The sequence below is a fragment of the Geotrypetes seraphini genome, chromosome 10 (assembly GCF_902459505.1).
Source record: "Geotrypetes seraphini chromosome 10, aGeoSer1.1, whole genome shotgun sequence".
Taxonomy (NCBI): Eukaryota; Metazoa; Chordata; class Amphibia; order Gymnophiona; family Dermophiidae; genus Geotrypetes; species Geotrypetes seraphini.
The window spans coordinates 52,172,319-52,194,452 of record NC_047093.1 but is presented as its reverse complement, the minus strand read 5'-3'; the positions used below and the strand labels follow the sequence as shown (position 1 = coordinate 52,194,452).

The window sequence follows — 22,134 nt, the reverse complement described above, 5'->3', positions numbered from 1 at the left end:
TCAAGGACAGATCATCACCATTAATACCAATTTTTTTGATTTACATTTTTCTCTATGGGAAACAGATCTCCTCTCCCTCTCAGTGGCTTGCCAGCTTGAGAGGTGCAGAAATCTGAAGTACTTGAGCAGGCTTTTCAAATTAGACAACCAATTACCTCTGACAGCAGCTTGCTGGTGATTTCCTTGAGAGAAACTGAAATTGCTAACTTCATATTTCACAAGCTCTTGTGTGTCTGAAATTCCCCACAGTCTTTCTTCTACAAGTAGAAAGTCCTGACTAATCCAAGGCAACAGTTAGCTAGGGTGGAGTCAACAAGCAGACAGATGACTGACCCCGATGGGGGTGGAGTCTTGACCTCCTGTTACTATGACCTACAGACAGTACTTGATGCAGACTGTGCAAGTGAAAAAAAAACAACCCAAGTAAACACCTCAATCTATATTATACTGTAAAGGAATTAAAAAATCTATGATGTGTAAAAAGGATTTTCAGTATTAGAAACATGAGGTAACTGGAATTGAAGAGTCTGGTATTTTATTAATGGAGAATAGGCAGAGAATACATCCACAGCCTTGTAGGTTTAAATTCTTACATTCTAAAGACTCTTATGGGGAAGTCTCTTCTTAGGTGATGGGATTAAATCTGACCTTATTTGGTCAAATATGTATGAGGCTGCTTCTCAAAAATAAGTTTGTGCCATCTTCTACTTCTGTTACTCATTTATCATCTACCCAGAAAAAAAACCTGTTTGGTACTGTTTTTACCACTCTGTGGAACTCATCATTACTTTTAAGACATAAATGTAATTATTTTAGATTTCAGAAATTGTTGGAAACTTTGCTTTTTAAAGCAGTATTTTACCTGCTTTTATGCAAGGGAGGTCTTTTTGTTATTAAGCTATACAGAGCTCATGGCCATGTGTTCTTGAATTTTCATCTGATCTGCCCTAACCCTCCCCCTCTCCTTTTTGACATTATCCACTGACACTTTCATAGGATCAGCAGCCACAGAAATGCATTAGCTGACATACTGATCACAGTTCATTTTTCAGACGATGATCTCTACTGTATGTGAATTCCAAGCAGATGCCTATGGACACTATCTTCCTGAGGTGGGCAGTTCTGTGCAGAAGGCAAAAAACATTTCCTGAGCAGTTGAAATGAAATTCATTCTAGGAGAGGAACAATCCTCGGTTCATAGACAACTCGGCGAAAGACAAAGGCGCGCGCCGACAACTGAGCGCAAGACGGAGGTGCGCGCCGAAGAAAATTAGTTTTTAGGGGCTCCGATGGGGGGGTTTTGTTGTGGAGTCCCCCCAGTTTACTTAATAGAGATTGTGCCGGCGTTGTGGGGGGTTTGGGGGGTTGTAACCCTCCACATTTTACTGTAAACTTAACTTTTTCCCTAAAAACAGGGAAAAAGTGAAGTTTTCAGTAAAATGTGGGGGGTTACAAGTTACAACCCACCACACCGCGGCACGATCTCTATTAAGTAAAGTGGGGGGGTCCCCCCCCCACCACCACCCCCCTGTCGGAGCCGTAAAAACAGTAATTTTTTGCGGCGCGCACCTCCGCGCTGCGCTCAATTGTCTGCGCGCACCTTTGTCCCGGCGCGCTTTTGACCAGACACCACAATCCTCAGTACTCAGTAGCAATCATTACCATAAAGGAGACCGGTCCTTCAGCCTTGGGTAAAGGATACTTGTCCTGCTGGAGAGAAAGAAAACCCCCCCCAAAAAATACTTTATATGAGATAGAGAATGACATATTGATGCATAAAGCAAACCAATGTTTCATATGCATTACCCATTTTTATACTTTTTCCCTTTGGGTCTGCCTTCATCCACAGACTACCACATACAACCAGAAGGTAGCAAAAATCCCAGATTTACCAAAACTGGCCATGAAAAAGAGTCTAGAAATTAGGTTGCTACTAATTTCTATACATCAGAATCAAGCTAAAGGTCCTATTTACTAAAGTGCAGTAATGGTTTTGCAGTTGCTAAGTGTTAACTGCCAAAATTAAATAAATAGTAAATATAAAACTTCTTTGTTAGCTGTTGGAGGCAATACACTTAATGCAAAGCAATTAACGCCACCTAAGATCAGCAGATGCACTGCTTTTGAATATTCTGGGCCTGAGAACCAGGAAAAGTGTCTTCTCAATTGCAGGTCCTTTAGCTTAGAACCAGCTACCTATGCAGATTAGATTGACAACAGTTACTATCAAATTTAAGAAACCTTTGAAGGGATTAGGGAAAACAATAGAGTGACCAATATAAAAATATTGACTAGAAAAATATGATAACCTAGAAGCCAGGCAATATGCTATTTTTATGTAAATCGTGGATTTTTTTAAATGTTTGTTTTATATGATTGCAAGTGTGCACAGAGCATGATCCACCCAGGACTAGGCAGAATATAAATTAATAAAGCTATAAAACCATACTGAAGTGGCATTAACTGTTTCAGTCTTCCTTGTTTACTGTCAGGTGCAATCCTGCCCATTCCAATTAGGCAGCTAATGCAAGAATTAATGCACATTAATTCTCACATTAACCACTTAATTAATAAATAAGGCTCTAAATGAACAAAAAATTACCAGGCTGTTTATGAAATAATTCTTGTAATGGTTCTTCTGTTTACTTTCCTTAAATCATTACATTTCTAGTCTTAAGCTAATACATGTGAAAACTGATGGTCTTGGAAGCATATTTCTTGTTGAGCTAGCCAACTAGCAGACACTAAGACAAAGTATAGCTGTGACTGGCAACGAGAACACTGCTAAAACTAAGACCGCCTATAAGAAATCTATAGCTGATCAAAAGCAATTTATCCCCACTGCTACAATTAAAAGGGTAACACCAGGGCTTTATGCTCCAAATCCCAGCTCAAATCCTGCACTTAAATGTATTTATATGGTCTTAGCACATACCTTTACATTAGTAGCTTAAGGCAAGGTACATTCATTCAATGAAAAGTAGGTATTTCCCTGTGCCCAGAGGGATCACAATCTAAGGGCCTCATGTACTAAACTGCATTAATCATTAATGGGCTCTTTTATTAAAATGTATTAAGATTTGGAGATAACTTGGCAGTTTAGAGGTATTTTCAATTTTTTTTTAATTTAAGTTTTGGAAGTCAATATGGGGACAGATTAACCTCATAATGGATCAATAATCCCTTTGACGTATGAGGAAATTATATGTGGAATACTGCTGCATATCAAGCCTCCCATGGATTGCTACAAAGGCAAACTTTTCCTAATTATGACAGAAATTGCTCTGCAATTGATAACTAGCAATTGGAAAAATTGTGACCACCTCAACTTTCCATTTTGGTGGGCCAGTTTATGTTTAGGTTACAAATACGAAAAGATGAATGCAGATATATTAGGGAATAGCAAATTATTTAAATTGGTTTGGGGCCCATTGACATCCTTTGTTAATTCAACATAGTTGTCTTTGTTTAAACTTTAGTTTATTTTTATACATATCCAGGACGGGGTGGGTGGGGGGCATATTTTTATGGTTCATTTCTTGATTAAATTGTTGGATGGAAGGGGAGGGATATTTATTTTCTGCATTCTTATTAATGGAATTTAAGTGCTTATTTTGTTATTAATGTATATATAATTCATGGCACTTTGTATTAGCTTTGAAAATTAATAAAGATTTATAAAAAAAAAACCAAACCCAAAAAACTGACAAATTTCAATCACTAAATTGAAAATAAAATTTTTCCTACAAAAAAAAAAAAAAAATTTAAATTGCATGCTAATGTTGACATTCAATGCCTCCTCCCAGCAAAATTATTTAAGTCACCAATACAAGGTTACCACACACTATCAGAGAAACTACTGCAGAATGCCTTAATGCAGTCTTGCTGTATGTACCCTTTCAGAATATTTAAAGCCCTTTATGTTAATGCAATTAACCCAACTTATTACTAAAATAGGCCCCATTATTTAACAAAAGCATTGTCAATTATATTTATTAGGATATATCAACTACATTTTTTGTAAAGAAATTCACTTAAAACGGTGTATAGCAAGAATAACCTGGACGTAGGCAATACTGTATGCAATTATGTCTTTTTAAAAAAAAAATCAAAACTAGTACACCACTACGGCAAAGTATGCTACTTAAAAAGTTAACACAACATCTTAATAAGACAGCAAAGAGGATAAGTGGAGATAGAACATATAGACAGATAAAGACAGAGAAACAAGAGCGATAAGCCTGACTAACTTAAGGAAAAATTGCATATACACTCATCAAAGATGTATGTGCTGTAAGCATACCCTGCTGAAGTGGACCTAACATTAGTTCCAGGACAGTTTGAATTGCGTGCCAACAGGAAGTTCTTTTGAGACATGCTAGCTTGAAACCTCACAAGTAACCTCCTTTTCCCCATTTGTTGATATCTGTTTTCAACTCCGAGCTACAGCAGTTTTTGTGAAAGTGTGTTTTCATGATAGACTATTTTTCATCATGTGCGACCTCAATGAGCAGTGCTACAGCATGAAGTTGTTTTAAATTGGGCAAGACCGCTACAGAAACTTATGAAATGTTGAAAGTGGCTTATGGGAAACATGTCATGAGTTGAGAAAGGTATTTTGAATGGGATTCATGCTTCAAAAGTGGTCATGAATCAGTGGAAGATGATTCACGAACTGAAAGACCATCAACATCAACCAATGATGATCATGTTGATCAAGTGAGGGTTCTTGTGCACGCTAATCGGTAATTAACTGTTAGAGAATTGGCAGAAGAATGCAATATCTCCATTGGTTCATGCCACAACATTCTAACAGAGAAGTTGGGGATGTCTTGCGTTGTGGCAAAGTTTGTTCTATGGTTGATGACCAGGGTACTGTACCGGGTAGAAAGAAAAGGAGGGGGAGTAACATTATATGTTAAAGATCATATTAAAGCCACACAATTGCAGGATCTGCAGGGCAAGGAAGAGGCACTGTGGATCAATTTGGGAATAGTGAATGTATTTACATTGGTGTGATATACAGGCCTCCTTCACAGACAGAAGAAGTAGATAGAGATTTAATAGTAGACATTTAGAATATATCTAAAAAGGGGAAGTGTTGCTAATAGATAATTTTAACATGCCGGATGTTGATTGGGGTATCGTTATTGCGGGGTCGTCTAGAAGTAGGGAGATTCTGGATTTTATACAAGGAGAACTGTTCCAGCAGTTGGTAATGGAACCCATGTGGGATGGGGTCATACTGGACTTAGTGCTTACAAACAGGATGCAGTTCAGAGGTGATAGGCTCCGGAGTAATCTGAGGAAATACTTTTTACGGAAAGGGTGGTAGATGTGTGGAACAGTCTCCCAGAAGAGGTGGTGGAAACAGAGACTGTGCCTGAATTCAAGAGGGCCTGGGATTGGAATGTGGGATCTCAGAGAGAGAAAGAGATAATGGTTACTGTGGAAGGGCAGATTAGATGGGCCATTTGGCCTTTATCTGTCGTCATGTTTCTAAACATTAACACAAGTTAGTAATCTAGCACTAAAAGTGCCCAAGATTACAATAAGAAGCAGTAGGATTGTAACCCCCATTTCCTTGGTTCTCAGCCTACTGCTGTAACTAATATGCTACTTTATGCCCAGTGAAAGGGAAGTACTGTACATTCAAGCAATCTTACCGTTTTTCCTTCAGTGATGCCAGTGCTTTGATTTTCACCTGAAAACAGAAAAGAATTTACACACAGACACACATATTTCTTACTGTAAGCACCGTATTTAACAATATAATTTGATGTTTTTAGATTTTCAGCTAAATAGGATCTGAAAGTCATTGTTGGTAATCATGAACAGCAGCTTGCATATGGCAAAGCATTAGGCATATGGAGAGGTGGCAACACTGGTAATTCAGCTTAACTGCAGCATCAGAGAGACAGCCTCCTCCATTCAGACAGACACTCCTTCCCGCATACCATGGAGTGAAGTTTACCTGGGATATCACATACTCTGCTCTGTGGGAGCAAACAGTATGTATTTCTTGAGGCATTGACTGTCTTTACCCAGTGAATGTGCAGCACCTAGGGAGGGGGATCTTCAAATCCAGTTCTCGATGTCTACAACCCAGCCTAATTTTCAGAATTTTCAAAATGAATATATAACGGATCTTTTTGTATGCACTGGAATCAGTAAATGCAAATGGATCTTATACATAGTCATTGTGAAAATCCTGAAAACCAAACTGGGTTGCTAACCTCAAGGATCCCTTATCTAGGGCATCAGGTCCATCAGGGATATGGAGTCAGTACACCAAGCTCCCAACTCCAACTGATATTAGGTTGTATTTACCAGTAGTTTAGATCCAGAATAAGAAAAAAAATATATATACACAAGTAAAAAATGATAAATTTACCATATTCTATCTTCTGCAGCTCACTGACAATGGTCAGCCCATCTCTTTTGTAAACCACATAGAACCGAAAGGCTTTTGCGGTATATAAATAAAAATTTGTGTTACATTATGTTATATATTATAATGTAAGTTTTTATTTTGAAGCTGGAGACAGTCAGTACATTTTTACTGACTGCACCCAAAATTGCTTCAACTGACTCCACAGCCCTGAAGCCCACCCTACCTTGAAGAATCTGTTATTTAGGGCATCAGAGCCTTCATCCCACCCTCACATTGAAGAAGTTACAGTACCTGGGGCATCAGCTTTAGTGATGCTAGACAGATTTCCACTTTTCTCTTCAGGCTGCTTGAAGGAGATGTCTGGTAGTGTAGCTGCCTTTCCATTGTGCTTCATTATGTTCACACTGCAAAATATAAGACAGATTTGAGGTGTACCCTGTGAAGGAGGGAATCTGTGCATGTCCAATAGGGGCTCCTTGGTAATGCTCATCTCAAAAATGCACCATGCCACAGAAGCATTTATACACAGTCAAGCCACATTGTTATGACCACCTAATATCCAGAATAACCGCCTCTGGCAGCACAGATGACAGCCAGACTCCATGGGAGTGACTCAATAAGATGCTGGGTGGTTGCTAGAGGTATCTGGAGCCAAGCAGACTGCAGTGCGTCCAACAGCTGCTGACAAATGCATGGTGGTGGATCCAAATGTTGAACATGTCGATCGAGGTGGTCCCAAATGTGCTCGATTGGGTTAAGGTCTAGGGCAGGGCTGCCCAATTCCGGTCCTCGAAATCTATAGGCAGGTCAGGTTTTCAGGATATCCACAATGAATATGCATGAGAGAGATTTTCCTGCACTGCCTTCTTAGTATGCAAATCTCTCTCATGCATGTTCATTGGGGATATCCTGAAAACTTGGCCTGCCTGTAGATCTCAAGGAATGGAATTGGGCAGCCCTGGTCTAGGGAATTCAGAGGCCAGGAAGTAGCTGGAAGTCAGTCATGCTCTGTTAACTACTTGCAAACAATTCTGGCGGTATGACATATCACATTGTCCTGTTGAAAGATTTCATTGGCCATAGGGAAGACCGTCAACATGTATGGGTGTACTTGATGAGATACCCATATCAGTTGAGAGTGACTTCCAAAGGTATCAAGGGACCCAGACCATACCATGAAAACATTCCCCAGACCATAACGATTCTGCCACCAATTTGTGTACATCCAACAGTGGTTGCTGGGTGTTTGTTCTCAGTGGTTTCACGCCTGACACGCCAACATCCACCCATTCGATGGAGCTCAAAACGTGACTCACTGGAGAAGGCAACCCTCTGCCAGTTGGTGTATGTCCAATGTCAGTACTCCTGTGCAAATTGCAGCCATTTTTTGCAATGAAACCCTCGTGGACATGGGTGCAGTCACCAGCTGTCTGCTCCAGAGCCCCATTTTCAATAGGGTTTGCTGCACAGTCATTCTGAACAACTGGAAGCCTCTGATTCATTTGGACGGTAAAGTGCTGATCAGTTCGCACCAACCTACACAGCTGATATTCACCTCTCGCATCGATGGCCTTTGATGCCCCACAGTTACCACGTCAGATCGTCAAAAAGATTCTATTCATTCACTTGTGGTACACTTTAACCACAGAAGCCCATGAACAGTTCACAAACTCCGCCATTTCTGAAATGCTGCTGCCCTTGGCCCGGTAGCCAATGATCATGCCTTTTTCAATGTCTGATAAATCAAATTTTCCCTATGACAGCTATGTTTGCTATAGTAATAACTTGCTGACATCCTACCTCATATACCCACGAAGTCTGCACGTGACATGTGCTGTACATCATTGGCTGTACATCAATAATGTGACTTGACAGTGTGTGTGTATACAGTATATATATCTATACACACACACACACACACACATATATACACATACACACACTAAGGTCTGTTCTAGCTTCACTCTCCTTTTTACTATAGATGTACTCAATTGCTAAAAATAAAAATGTATATACTGTTTATCTTGAGGTCACATGTTTGAGTAGTTCAGTAACTTATTTCTTCAAAGCTTGATCTCTTCAATGTGGCCATCCTCTCTAGGGATCCAAAGATTGCCTCTGCTACTGTATAGTAGAAGCTAAGTCTGAAATCCAAGGGGGGGATTTCAGCCAATTAAAAAAAAAAGGTACCAGACTGCCTAGAACCCCAGCCCTCCTCCTGTACAATTACAGTGCCACAGGTAGGGAACAATATCTTCACTATTCCAGCTATAAACTGCAGGAAATATTTCTCATGAGCAAATTCTTCTTAGTCGAAATTATGAATGTATTTTTTTATGGTCAAACAATTTTTATTGATGATAAAGGATTAAAGTACAAAGAAAGGCATAGCAAATATAAACCAGATTATGAACTGAACCAGAATGAAAAACCAAATAACAGTATCATCAGTTTCAGAGCACAGCCATTACAATACAACTCCCCCCCCTCTCAGAAACAAAAAGGAGAAAACAACCCCCCCAACTAACTCCCACTCCCTGATCAGCAACACATCCCAGTAACAGTTAAAGCTAGCCAAGGTCCTGTTCCTTAGAGACCCCAGCTCTCCTGGAAGAGAAGGGGGGAAAGCCACAGAACCCACAGAACTAAACCAAATAAATGAAAGAAAAAGAAGAGAGAAAAAACAAAAACCTTCCACAGCAGCAACCCCACACCAGAAACGAGCGGGGAAAAATCCACACAGCCCAAGTGAATCCAGTACAAACCGCCATCCTAACCTTCCAGCCTCAAAAAGAGTTGAGCACTAAACTACATGCTTGGTGGGGCAAGGAATAGATATAGGGTTCCCAAATATTCAAAAAAGTTTTTTTTAATTTAAAGGAAATACGCATCTGTTCCTTTTCCATCAATATGAGAGCGTGGAGGCGATTCTGCCAAGTCCAAAAGGTCCAAACCCAAAGAATCGCCCATTTGGCCAACATCCCAGCCTTCCAAACAAAAAGCTGATGAAAACAATTATGAAGATGAAAATCCTCACAACTGTCCAAAAGAAACCCTACTGGAGAGAACACCAAGGTCAGACCCAAAAGACCTTCCAAATATCTTGACTACTCTCCACCAAAAACGTCTCACCATGAAGCAATTCCAAAAAGCATGAAAGAAGGACTTCACCCCTCCTACATTTTTCGCAATCAGGCGAATCAACAAATCCCGCTTTAAAGAGACATTCATGAGTGAAGAAAGTCCGGTGGACCATATACACTTGCAACTCTGCACTCACCGACAAGGTAGGAATTCTTATTATAAATGTTTTTTGTTTTTTTTAAATTCTTTATTCATTTTTAAACTTTCATCAAGTGTACAAAAATTCATAATAAACACAATTAATTTAACCACTTGAACATCTTATCATTATAACCTATAAATACAAATGTAACCCCCCCACCCTCCCTCAAAGCCCATAAATCATTATAAGATTGAAACCTTCTTGAAACCCTCCCCCCACCCAAAATGTATTTAAAACTATGGATACCCAGTAAAACCACCACTACTTCCATTATCAGAAAATAACAGAATTGTACTCAAAACTAAAATGTACACATCTATATTCATATCTTTACAAGAAAAGTATTATCTGCCTTGTTTTTTGTTTCTCAGTGTTTACTGTAGTTGTGTGATAGAAGCTGTCTTGAACTATAAAGAATATCTGCTTTCCAAACACTTTGTTCTAATTAAACAATTTTTACTATTCCTTCAAAATCTTCTGAAAACACGCAATGGTTAATCATGATATATAGATTCAATGCATTGTGTGACCCCCACTCCAAATGAATTCTGCCATCTTACTTACAGAACTCATGAATACACCATTCCCAGCAAAATGAACTGAGTTGGTGAATTTCCAAAAACCAGCCGGAAATGTGCATGCGCAATGTAAATTTATACATACATTATGAGTTTCTGTGCACACAGATAATCTCTGTATGGATCAGATATTACAACAAGCTTCAAATGAAGAGCAGAGTTCCTGCTTAATGACTGTGAAACACAAAACATACATTGGCTTTTTAACATCCAATGCTCAGAACAATAAATCTGAAATACTCGTACGTGATTATTGCTGTTGTCCAGGTCTTGCCACATCTGGATAAGTAGAACCGACTTTTCAGTCATTACCGTATTTTCATGTAGATAACGCGCACCCGTGTAAAACGCGCACACGGGTATAGCGCGCGGAAAACAGACATATATGTTAAAAAAATTTTGTATACCGCGCACACCCATATACCGCGCATGCTGCCCGACTCTCCCGTCGCCGCCCGACTCTCCTTTCGCCCACCCCGACTCTCCTTTCACCCGCCCCGACTCTCCTCTCCCCTTTGAAGTCCTGCCCCCACCCTGAAAGTCTGATGACCCCCCCCCCGCAGGACACGATCGGGGCAAGAGGGAGCTCAAGCCCTCTTGCCCCAGCCAACCGCGGCACCACCGACACGATCGGGGCCAACCGTGGCACCCCCGACACGATCGGGGTAAGAGGGAGCTCAAGCCCTCTTGCCCCCCCGACTCCCCGACACGATCGGGGCAAGAGGGAGCTAAAGCCCTCTTGCCCCCCCGACTCCCCAACAATATCGGGCCAGGAGGGAGCCCAAGTCCTCCTGGCCTTGGCGACCCCCCCCCCCCCGCTAGTTGTTCGGGCCAGGAGGGAGCCCAAGTCCTCCTGGCCCTGGCGAACACCCCCCCGCTAGTTGTTCGGGCCAGGAGGGAGCCCAAACCCTCCTGGCCACGGCGACCCCCTACCCCCACCCCGCACTACATTACGGGCAGGAGGGATCCCAGGCCCTCCTGCCCGCGACACAAACCCCCCTCCCCCCCCCCAAGAACCTCCAACCGCCCCCCCAGCCGACCCGCGACCCCCCTGGCCGACCCCAATGACCCCCCCACCCCCCTTCCCCGTACCTTTGTGTAGTTGACCGGACAGACGGGAGCCAAACTCGCCTGTCCGGCAGGCAGCCAACGACGGAATGAAGCCGGATTGGCCCATCCGTCCCAAAGCTCCGCCTACTGGTGGGGCCTAAGGCGCCTGGGCCCAACCCAACCATGTGCCCAAGGCCCCGCCCCCAGGAGGGACCTAAGGCTCCCAGGCCTATTCTGATTGGCCCAGGTGCCTTAGGCCCCACCAGTAGGCGGAGCTTTGGGACGGATGGGCCAATCCGGCCTCATTCCGTCGTTGGCTGCCTGCAGGACAGGCGAGTTTGGCTCCCGTCTGTCCGGCCAACTACACTAAGGTACAGGGGAGGGGGTGGGGGTGTCGTGGGGGTCGGCCAGGGGGGTCGCGGGTCGGCTGGGGGGTGGTCGGAGGTTCTTGGGGGGGGACGGTCGTTGGGGGGAGGGGGGTTTGTGTCGAGGGCAGGAGGGCCTGGGATCCCTCCTGCCCGTAATGTAGTGCGGGGTGGGGGTCGCCGTGGCCAGGAGGGTTTGGGCTCCCTCCTGGCCCGAACAACTAGCGGGGGGGGGGGGGGGGTCGCCAGGGCCAGGAGGACTTGGGCTCCCTCCTGGCCCGATATTGTCGGGGAGTTGGGGAGTCGGCGGGGCAAGAGGGCTTGGGCTCCCTTTTGCCCCGATCGTGTCGGGGAGTCGGGGGGGGGGGGCAAGAGGGCTTGAGCTCCCTCTTGCCCCGATCGTGTCGGGGGTGCCACGGTTGGCTGGGGCAAGAGGGCTTGAGCTCCCTCTTGCCCCGATCGTGTCCTGCGGGGGGGGGGGGGGGTGAATCGGACGTCGGGGGGGGGAACTATGTAAAAAAAAAATTGTACAACGCGCTCACGCGTATAATGCGCAAGGGTATACACGGTATGTAAAAACCACGTATAACGCACGCGTTATATGCGAGAAAATACGGTATGCTGTGGCTTTCTTCAGGGTATGCTTTGCGGTCTGCAGTTTGTCTTTATATATAGTGAGTCCACTGACCTGATTGAGAACAGGGAGAACCATTGGTCATGAATTTAAATTTTGGTGGGAATGTCCATTGGACACAATTTTAAATTCTGGTGGGGAAGTCTGTGGTCATATTTTTTTTAAAAATTCTATCAGAAAAAAAAAGGGGGGGTTGAAATTTTTAGATGGAGAGACAAGGTGTTTGTCCTCAGCCACAGGACTTTTTGCACTGAATTTCTTTTGAATGAGTGGTTCCCATGCTTTATTTATGGAGAGCCCTTTATTTCCATTGAAGTTATTGGGGTGTCTTGCTATCTCTATTGCTCTTTGATTCTTCTTGGCCACCAGCGATCTTCTTTCTCCAGGACTTTTGTGTTCTTAAATCTAATCATAAGACCAGTTTCCCTGCCATGGGGGGCTCCAGCTGATTTTTCTGTGTTTCATTGCTTGGGGTATCTCTTGTGCTGCTGGTGTATTTATATGATATTTTTGATTAAAATATTTGTGGGAAAGGTGGGGGGGGTATAAATTTATGTTTTTAAGATGATGTTAGAAGAAATACAAGTGATAATTTACAAGGTTTAAATAATGTATTATTGTGTTCTTGATGTAAGATGAAAAAATGAATAAAGAATTTTTTGGGGGGGAAAAAAAATAAATTTGGCCATATGTAGAGTAATAATAATAATAATAATAACAGTTTATATACCGCAGGACCGTGAAGTTCTATGTGGTTTACAATGATTAGAAATGTTACAGATTGAGTGAATAAACAAAGTTACAGATTTAGCGACAGGTGGTTCTTGCGCTCGGTTGTTAAGGACTAAGATTGAATAGGTTGGTTTCCTAAGTATTTCAGGAATAGATGTGTTTTCAGGCGTTTCCTGAATTCTCCATAGGCATTAGGCACAAGCAATTGTTCAAGGTCTTTACCCCATAATGCTGCTTGATGTGCGAGAAGATGTTGATGATGACTTTTAAATTTACAACCTCTAACCGGTGGAGAAACGAAGTTCAGGTGTGAGCTTCGCTTGTGTCTGTTGGTTGAGAAAGAGAAAAAGGTCTGTTATGTATTTAGGGGCTAAGCCATAGAGTACCTTGAAGCAAAAACAACCAAACTTGAATTTCACACGTGCCTCCATCGGTAGCCAGTGTAAAAGTCAATAGGAAGGTGTCACATGATCAAACTTCTTCAGTCCACAAAGTAGTCTAACCGCTGTATTTTGAACTAGTTGCAATCGCCGCATGTACTTCTGGGGGGAGTGCCAAGTAGGCGATGTTACAATAAACGAGTTGACTCAGAATAAGGGATTGTACTAGAATTCGAAATGATGAGGCATCAAAGTAAGCTCTGATGGACCGAAGATTCCAGAGGGTGTGAAAGATTTTTCTGATCAAGGAGTCTACCTGGTCTTTCATGGTCAGGTTCTGGTCCAGTGTTACACCCAATATCTTCACAGTGGGTTGAATTGGATAACTAAGGTTGTTGATGCACATTGGTGCTTTAGTGTCAAGTGGGTATGGCGCTGCTATGAAAAATTTTGATTTCTCTGAGTTTAGTTTTAATCTGAATTCGGTCATCCATTGCTCCATCCGATTTAATACTTCTGTTGCTTTGGGGGTGACTTCTGAGACAGAGTTGGTGAATGGGATAATTATCGTGAAGTTGTCAGCGTAGCTAAATAGTTTTATCCCCAGCTGGGATAGTTGTGCACCCAATGAGGACATGTAAACATTGAAGAGCAAAGGGGATAGCGGTGATCCTTGTGGCATGCCAGATGGATTGCTCCATGTATCTGAGAGATCGAGATTGAAAGGGATTTTTAAGGCCACTCATGTGATTTAATTGATCTGCTTCTTATTTTTCACTGAAGATACCATGCAACTAGAGGCCAACAAGCTACTTTTTCCAGTTTTGGCTGAAACTATCAAACCCACTTTCAGATGAAACTGAAAATACAGCCGAACCTTATTGCCTGGTTTTGGCTGAAACCAAAAGCTAAAGTTTGGTTGTGTGAATGTGAACCTGAAGCCCACTGGGAATTGTTAGAGCTTGCAACTGGCAGCCCTTTGCTAAACCCACAGATTATAGCCCTCCAGTTCTAGGAACTGCAAGCCCAGGCTGATAACTGGGAGAGCCATTTTAACAAGGATTTCCAAAAAGTCTGGCACGTTTAAGTTCCAAGTTAATACAGATGTAGTTAAATATTTTCTGAGACAGGACCTTTGTAAGAACATGTTAAAAAAAAAAAAAAAAAAAGAAGTCATGGTTACCAGCTTTTTATGCTTACCCAAACTGTATTCAAGGGAAATAGCAATGAGATGTATCCTGTTTTGTATTTTGTTATAAAACTGATTAAGGACAACCATGATATAAATTCATACTAAAATAGGATAAAGGAGTCCAGACACTGTAGATGATATACAGTACTCCCCTGAAATTCACGGAGGTTATGTTCTCAGAGTGACCGCGAATGTTGAAAATCTGTGAATATACTCCCCTCTCCTCTCTTACCCTGGCCCCGCCCTCTCACCGGCACCAGACAGAACCGCGCGAGCCTTCGTAGGCTGAAAACCTGCATGATGGGATTAACTGGACAAGCCAATGGGCTACCTGTCCTTCTGCAGTCATCTGCTATGGTATGTATGGACTAGTCTAGTGGAATTCATTTAAACACAGTCACTCCCCTTACCAGAAAGTCCCTCTTCAGCAACTGAAAGTAGATATGTTGTGATGTAATGTGTGCAAGTCTCCTAGCTTGCGTCATGGAAGGAGAAGTGGCTAGAGATGAACGTCAGATAAACAGATGCAGGGAGGAGGGAGGAGGGTTTTACTCCCCCCCCGGCCAAATTACTGAGTCCGCAAATTTGCAAGGGTGTACTGAATCAGCCTGATGCACAATCCAGAATAAAAAGGCACACTGATGTTACTGAATGCATGGACTATATGCTCTGAAATATTACAAAATCAAGAATACATTTCTCAAATTATTTTTTAATAAAATGTTAAAACTTTATTTCATTAGGATATCATTTCCATAATAACACTATAAGCTGAGCAGTACTTGTATTTCAAAATCAATCACTATTAGTTCCTATCTCATAGAATCTAGCTTCTGCAAACCACAGGTTTGATTAAAATGCTTCATCCTCATCATTACTAACAGAGCTTGAAAATTCTTTAAAACCACAAAAACAGTATGCAAGCCAGAATATACTATACATAATAATTTAGATAACGAAAGACCATATTTTACCTCCAAGCAAAATAGCACAAATGGATCTCAGCTAATGAAAAATGAAAGTAAAAGCCATGGTGCTTTTATAAATCGCTGCTAAACTTTTGTAGCAAAACCATTTATTTGGAGCATGTAAACTGCAAGTAATATAGTTATGATGTTGTATAGTAATTACATTACACATACTCAAAAAAAACAATACAAAGAGTATCCTACCCCCATTCCAGACTACTTTACAACCCAAACTAGTTTACAATCCCTTGTAGTCTAGTGGCGTAGTCAGGGCAGGAATGACTCCTTTTCGCTCTTGCCCGTATCAGCTCTGTTGTCAAAATGGCTGCTGCAATCTGTTGTGGCAGTCTTGTGAGATTGCCACTAGAGATCATGGTAGTTATTTTGAGAGCAGAGCCAGCATAGGCAGGAGCAACTGGGGATCACTCCTGACCTAACTATATTCCAAAATGCTGTGGATTATAAAATAGGCCCGATGTGGTCACCTACAAATAGGCGGGGGAAAGGAAACTCCTGTTTAAAGGAGAGGGGGGAGACAAACAGGACAAAGCACAAATTTCAGTTTCCACCGAACACACGCAGTCAGTTTCAAACGAAACCATGGCCGTAGCCTTTTGGCCAAAACCAGACAAAAAAAGGATCCTGGACTAGTTCGGCGTCAAAAACAAAATTCAGTCGGCCTCTCTGTGCAACCGTACTCATTTCTGATATATAGAAAGTGCTTTTAGAAATCCTCTCGGATGATGGCAGCTTAAGTTGCATCAGAAAGAAGAGAAGACATGATCTAATGTTCACCGTCTGAGAACTAATTTTTTGTCAGGCCCAATTCATGTTTCTTAGACAAAGATTTTCCTCTTGAAATTTTGGCAGCTTTGTCTACCCACTATTTTGATTTGGATTTTTTTTTCAGTTCTTTGTTCCTATTTTAAAAGGCAGCCAAGCCAGAAAGAGACAGACAAATATTATCAAAGAACAGAACAGGAGCTGGTGCACTGCTTCTTGGTAAAATACCACTGAAAAATCTCCCGTGATGATTAAACTTGAAAGTGTATTAGAAGCGAAGACATACTAGAACTATACTTTTTATTATGTAATTGTGTTGCTATACTCAAGTATGGCCTGAAATCCAAGAGTCAAGAAAGTTAAACAAGCTTGTTACAAAACGGTACTTTCAAATTTGAGTCATGAATTTAATTAAGTGCACTCTTTCAAATATTCCATCGCTCAGACTGGCATCTCCTGGTTTTTTAAGATGGAAGATATCTCTCTAGTCAAAGCACTAACTCTCTTTGTACAGAGAGAGACATGGTGTGTGTGCCCATCAATCATCATCTTGGGCAGAATTACTCACTTCTTGTTCTTCAGATCCACTTTCAGGAAGGTGATGGACTCATCCTGTTCTGGAGTCCTGTTCAACACACAGTAATCCACATCTTCATCCTAAGAGCAGGATCACAAATACACAGTGTCATGGAAAGACCACAACATAAGAGCTAAAAGAAGTACAGCTCCAACTTACTAGACATATGACTCTGGCACCTGCACCATAAGGTTAAGTTAATACTATTAGGCTGAGATAGCAAGGTTGCTTACGTGTAACAGGTGTTCTCTGTAGACAGCAGGGGAATGCAGCCACACTTGAAGGTGAAGTCCTCTGACTGAGCCCGAGTGCCCTTCCTTAGCTTAGGGTAAGCTTTGAGCTTATTGGACATGTGCAAGGGGACCTTACTACTAAAGCCCCTCCCTTCACCTTATCAGTTTTGTCCCTAGCAATGAAGAGAGTATTTAGTTGAGGGATGGTGGGCGGGCAAGTGTGGCTGCATTCCCCTGCTGTCTACGGAGAACACCTGTTACAGATAAGCAACCTTACTTTCTCCAGAGACAAGCAGGGGATATGCAGGCACACTTGAAGGGTTGTGAAGTGAATCCACCACAGGATTGAAGTACAAACTTCTGCAGATAGAGAAATCATCCTTGCAAGTGAATGACATCGTTGATTCCAGTGTAACTTGAGATGCTACTGCAGGGGTCACATGTGGAGTCTTGCATTGGAAAGGAAGGAAATTGAGGCTGTCATGTGACCTAATAGTTGTAGAATAGTGCGAACCAGTAAAGCAGAAGACCACCTTACCTGATCTGCCAGGCTGCTGACGGCCTGTCTGTCTTGAGGAAGATTGACTTTTGCAGAGATTGTGTTGAAGTGTGCCCCAATGAACATGAGGGAACGCATTAGAGTTAGAGTGGACTTCTGAAAGTTGATGATGAATCTTAGAGTTTGTAAAGTTTGAACAGTGACCTGAATGATTAGTAGTAAACGCTCCCTGGAGTGTGCTACTAGAAACCAGTCATCCTGGTAGGGAAATTCCATATGATGCTGTCTGTGCAGGTGTGCTACTACTACTGCTAGGCATTTTGTGAAAACTTGTGGAGCCGATGAAAGGGCGAAGGAAGAACCTTGTATTGGCAATGCCTGTTGAGAAACTAAGTGAAGGAAATGCCAGTGGGATGGATAAATTGGGATATGCGTGTAAGCATCTTTGAGGTCTAGGGCGTCTAACCAATTGTTGTGATTCAGTAATGGAAGAATTGCTGGAAGAGTGGTTTGAGGTCGAGAATTGGGTGGAGACCTTGTGTCTTTTTTTGGAATTAGGAAGAAATTGGAGTAAAAGCAACTGTTTACTTGGTGATGGGGAACTTCTTTGATGGTGTTGCTTTTTAAGAGAAGGGAAAGCTCCACTACAAACTATGGGATGTGCTGAGGGACCTTCGAAGGTAGGGGTGGTTGAGATGGTAGAACATGGGTCAAGAAGTTGAGGAAATATCCATGCGAGATTATGCAGAGCACCCATTGGTCTGTTGTGATATGCTGCCAAGCTGAAACGAAATGGGTTAGCTGCCCTCCCATTGCAAATGGTCAAAAACTAGGGGTAGGCTTAAGAGGCAGTAGTTGAGATTAGAAAGCTTTTGTAAAAATTTTGGGCAAGTGTATTCCTCTGTTGGAGTTGGTTGCAGAAGGGGCTGAGCAGGTTTGCCAGTATTGGAAAAGGATAACGTCCTCCTGATCTGCCCAGTCATGAGGAGAAATTGTACCCTGCACTGGAGAAGAACAGATAGAAGTGCAGGGACCCCAATTCATATCTTGAGGTACTTCCAATGGAGTGGCCAGTGGAATTTTCTCTGAAGGGCTCTGCTCCACACATTGAGGACATTGCTGGGCCACTAAAACAGGCATAGAAGGAGCAAGAGGAGAAGGTTGTAGTAAAGCGGCACTATCCTGTATAAACTTTTTGTAAGAGAAAATTAGCAACTGTTTGAACGGAGTCTAAACTGTGGGTAGGTGGCTCTGAAAGGACACCTGGAAGAGAGGATCGCTTAGGAGGTGTGGAGAGGCTGCTCATTTAGATGTAGATAAGACTCCACATTTTTAACAGTACCTGGATTTACAGAAGAATCCTGCTAAGTGAGGCCAGGAGATGACCGTGAAGCCGAGACTGAGCCCACAGGAGCCTTCACTGAAGCCTCATAACTTACAATAGCCACTCCAGCATCTTTGAGAGAGCTCTGTGCTGTTGAGGTTGCCGTCAGTAGAGAAGGGGTATTGCATCTGTCTAGCGTTGGGAGCTTCTTTTTTTTAAAAAATTGATTTATTTGTTATATTTACATAACAAAAACACAAGTATATACAAATTCAAACATAGCATATAAATGCTCATCAAATAAAGTCAAAGGCAATAGTTTATCAATAAATGATCAAGTCAACATTAAATGGCCGAGAGTGCCAAAACTTAAAAAAAGGTAAAGTAACAAGGTTTAACATCTTGGCAGGCTAAGAGATGTGGCACATTCTTTAAATCATCAGTTACATTCTCCAGCAAAACAAATAATAATTTAAGAAACTATCTGCAAAGGTTTATTTCTAAGAAAATCTTCTAACTGGACTGGATCCAGAAACACATATTTGTCACTTGCAAATGAAATAAGGCATTTACAAGGGAATTTTAAGAAGAAGGTCACGCCCACCGCCCATGGCCTGATGAGTTTGCCGACTCTTTCTTTGTTGATGGTGTCAGCGGCAAATTGCTTCCCTCCCCTTGCGGTACCGAGACAGGGCCCTGGGGGAGTGAGCGGCAAATTTGCTGGTCTAGAAGCCTTCTTTGAAGTTCCGGCGTGAAAAGGAGCTGTGAGGGAAGTGCCTTCCATTGCGGTAACTGAGAGGAAAAAAGGCGCCTATGCGGTCCTAATGTTGGAAGTTAATACAGCTGCCGGTGTGGAGAAAGCTACTTATATTTTCCTCTTCACTTCTTTGTTGTTGTGCTTTTGTTTTGTTTTTTCTTCTTCTTGTCCCATTTGACGAATTAAAAAGAAAGGGCTCTTCTGGTTTTGTTTTGGTTTTTTTTTTTAAACTCTCTCCAATTTAGATTTTTTTCTCATGTTTCCCTATTCAGGAGCGGCCGAAGGAAAAACTGACAGGGTGAAGGGAGGGGCTCTAGGAGTAGGGTCCCCTTGCACATGCTCAGTAAGCTCAAAGCTTACCATAAGCTAGGGGAGAGCACCAGCACTCAGACTCAGTCAGAGGACTTCACTTTCAAGTGTGCCTGCATATACCCTGCTTGTCTCCGGAGAAGTGACAATACAAAGGTTCTGTAACTTGGAAACAAGAACTTATGTTAAAAACCACATTGAACATGAAAGTTAATTTGGACTTCAGATATAAAATTATTCGCCTTTCCAAATTTGTGTTCTGCAGGGCTGGTGGGAAGTATATCAGATGTCTATTTTGGAGATTCCAAACATGGAGTTTGTGCAGAAGCCCAAGAACAGCACTTGGTGGGACTAATTATAGATTTCTTTGGTAAAAATAAGCAAAGATCTTAGATTGTTTAGACTAGATTTAGCTCAAGCCTTTTCAGAAGAAGTCCAAGATGTATTAAATTCAGGCATTGTAGGTATCCCCAAAGTGTGTGCAATTTAAAATTTAAGTCTTTATCTAAAACAATGGAGGATTAAGTGACTTGCTCAAAGTCCAAGGAGTTTCAATGGGATTTGAACCCAGGCTTTAGACTGCTGTTGTAACCACTCCTTCAAAGCGTATTCCTGGAAGCAGAACATTTCACTGCCTCTGCCAGCTTCATGAATGCAACCGATGCTGAAATTACAGAGCATCACTAGCATGGAGAACAAGACCTATAGTCTTACCTGGTAAGTGGGGAATCCTTCATTCTTGGTTCTATCCAAGCTGAATCCACACTAAGCAGAAAAATAAATATTAGACATGTTCTTCACTGCTGTTTCTTAAAATGAGCAATACTGGAAAGACAGACAGATTTCTGCTGCTAAAAGGACATTATGCCAGAATCACAGGATAGCTACACAACAAAGTAAGCAGAAGACAAATCACTTTCAAAAATAAGAGCTGAGAAAAAGGTGCAAATTTAAGAAAACTAACGCCCCCTTTTATGAAGCCACGTTAAGCTTTTTTATCGCCGGCAGCGGAAGTAAAAGCTCCAACACTCATAGAACTCCTATGAGCGCCGGAATGAATACTGCTGCAGCCGGCGATTAAAAAAAAAAAGCCTTACGTGGCTTCATAAAAGGGGTGTGTGTGTGTGTGGATGTGTAAAATACTGACCTCTCTTATCAAGTATGTAAAAGCATACTGAAAACTTAAGATACCCACTAAACTGATGTTTCTCAACCTAGTCCTTGAGGCACATCAAGTTTTCAAGATATCACAATGAATATGCATGAGATAGCTTTACATACCAAGGAGGAAGTGAAATTGAAAACTTCAATCCACTCATCCCATCATTTAATTCTGGATGTCTGTGAGCAGATGAACTACCCTTAGCTCTGATAAAATGTGATCTGGATGCATTACTTCCAGCCAATTATAGATCTGTCTCTAACATCCAGTTTCTCTACAATTAAGACATTTCACAGATAAAAGGAATCTTCTGCGTCTCCATCAATTGAAATTTCCAGAACTATACAGTGTCAAGATAAGTTTAGTTTCTCTGCTCAATGAAATCCACAGTTAGCTGGGGGGAAAAATATATATATCACCCTCATTATTTCTTTGGATATACATGTGGCTTTTTATCTGATTGACCATTCCCTATTACTTTCTTGTTTAAAGGACTGTAGGTTTGGGTGGCACTGTTTTAAAATGTTTTTATTTCCTTACTGGTGGATCGGACGTATACTGTTTCCTTTAATTCATCAGTTTTGGATCAATATTCTTTGGCTTGTGGGGGGTCCCTCAAAGATCAGTCCTCTCCCCTATCTTATTTAATCTATTTTGGAGTCTATCACACTTTTGGTGCAATCTAAAATGATTAGTACTTTTTTGCTCACAACATACAGTTAGTATTTTTTACCAATCCCAAACATCTCCACTTAATGAATGTTTATCAGCAGTAGCCTCTTGAATGGAGGCCAATCACATAAACCTTATCCCTTTGAAGTCTAGTGCTATGTGGGTTACAGGTCAGACTAATGCTAAGTGGTTCTCATGTACTTCAAGGTCAAATGGAGTGTGGTCTTCATCATAAGGGG

The 22,134-nt window shown here is 41.9% G+C and overlaps 1 protein-coding gene across 3 annotated transcripts in view; it reads right to left on the bottom strand.

Annotated features, from left to right (window-relative positions):
- GPR107 (G protein-coupled receptor 107) overlaps positions 1 to 22,134 on the bottom strand; it is an 88,530-nt gene that overhangs the window by 54,761 nt on the left and 11,635 nt on the right. For 2 of the 3 annotated variants that reach the window (XM_033960318.1, XM_033960320.1), the window contains exons 3-7: positions 20,776 to 20,826; positions 16,931 to 17,019; positions 6,686 to 6,798; positions 5,667 to 5,704; positions 1,663 to 1,710 (exon numbers count right to left, since the gene is read on the bottom strand). In XM_033960318.1, coding sequence (XP_033816209.1) covers positions 1,663 to 1,710; positions 5,667 to 5,704; positions 6,686 to 6,798; positions 16,931 to 17,019; positions 20,776 to 20,826 — 339 coding nt within the window. The remainder of the gene's footprint in view (positions 1 to 1,662; positions 1,711 to 5,666; positions 5,705 to 6,685; positions 6,799 to 16,930; positions 17,020 to 20,775; positions 20,827 to 22,134) is intronic. The other variant, XM_033960319.1, reaches the window with a different exon arrangement.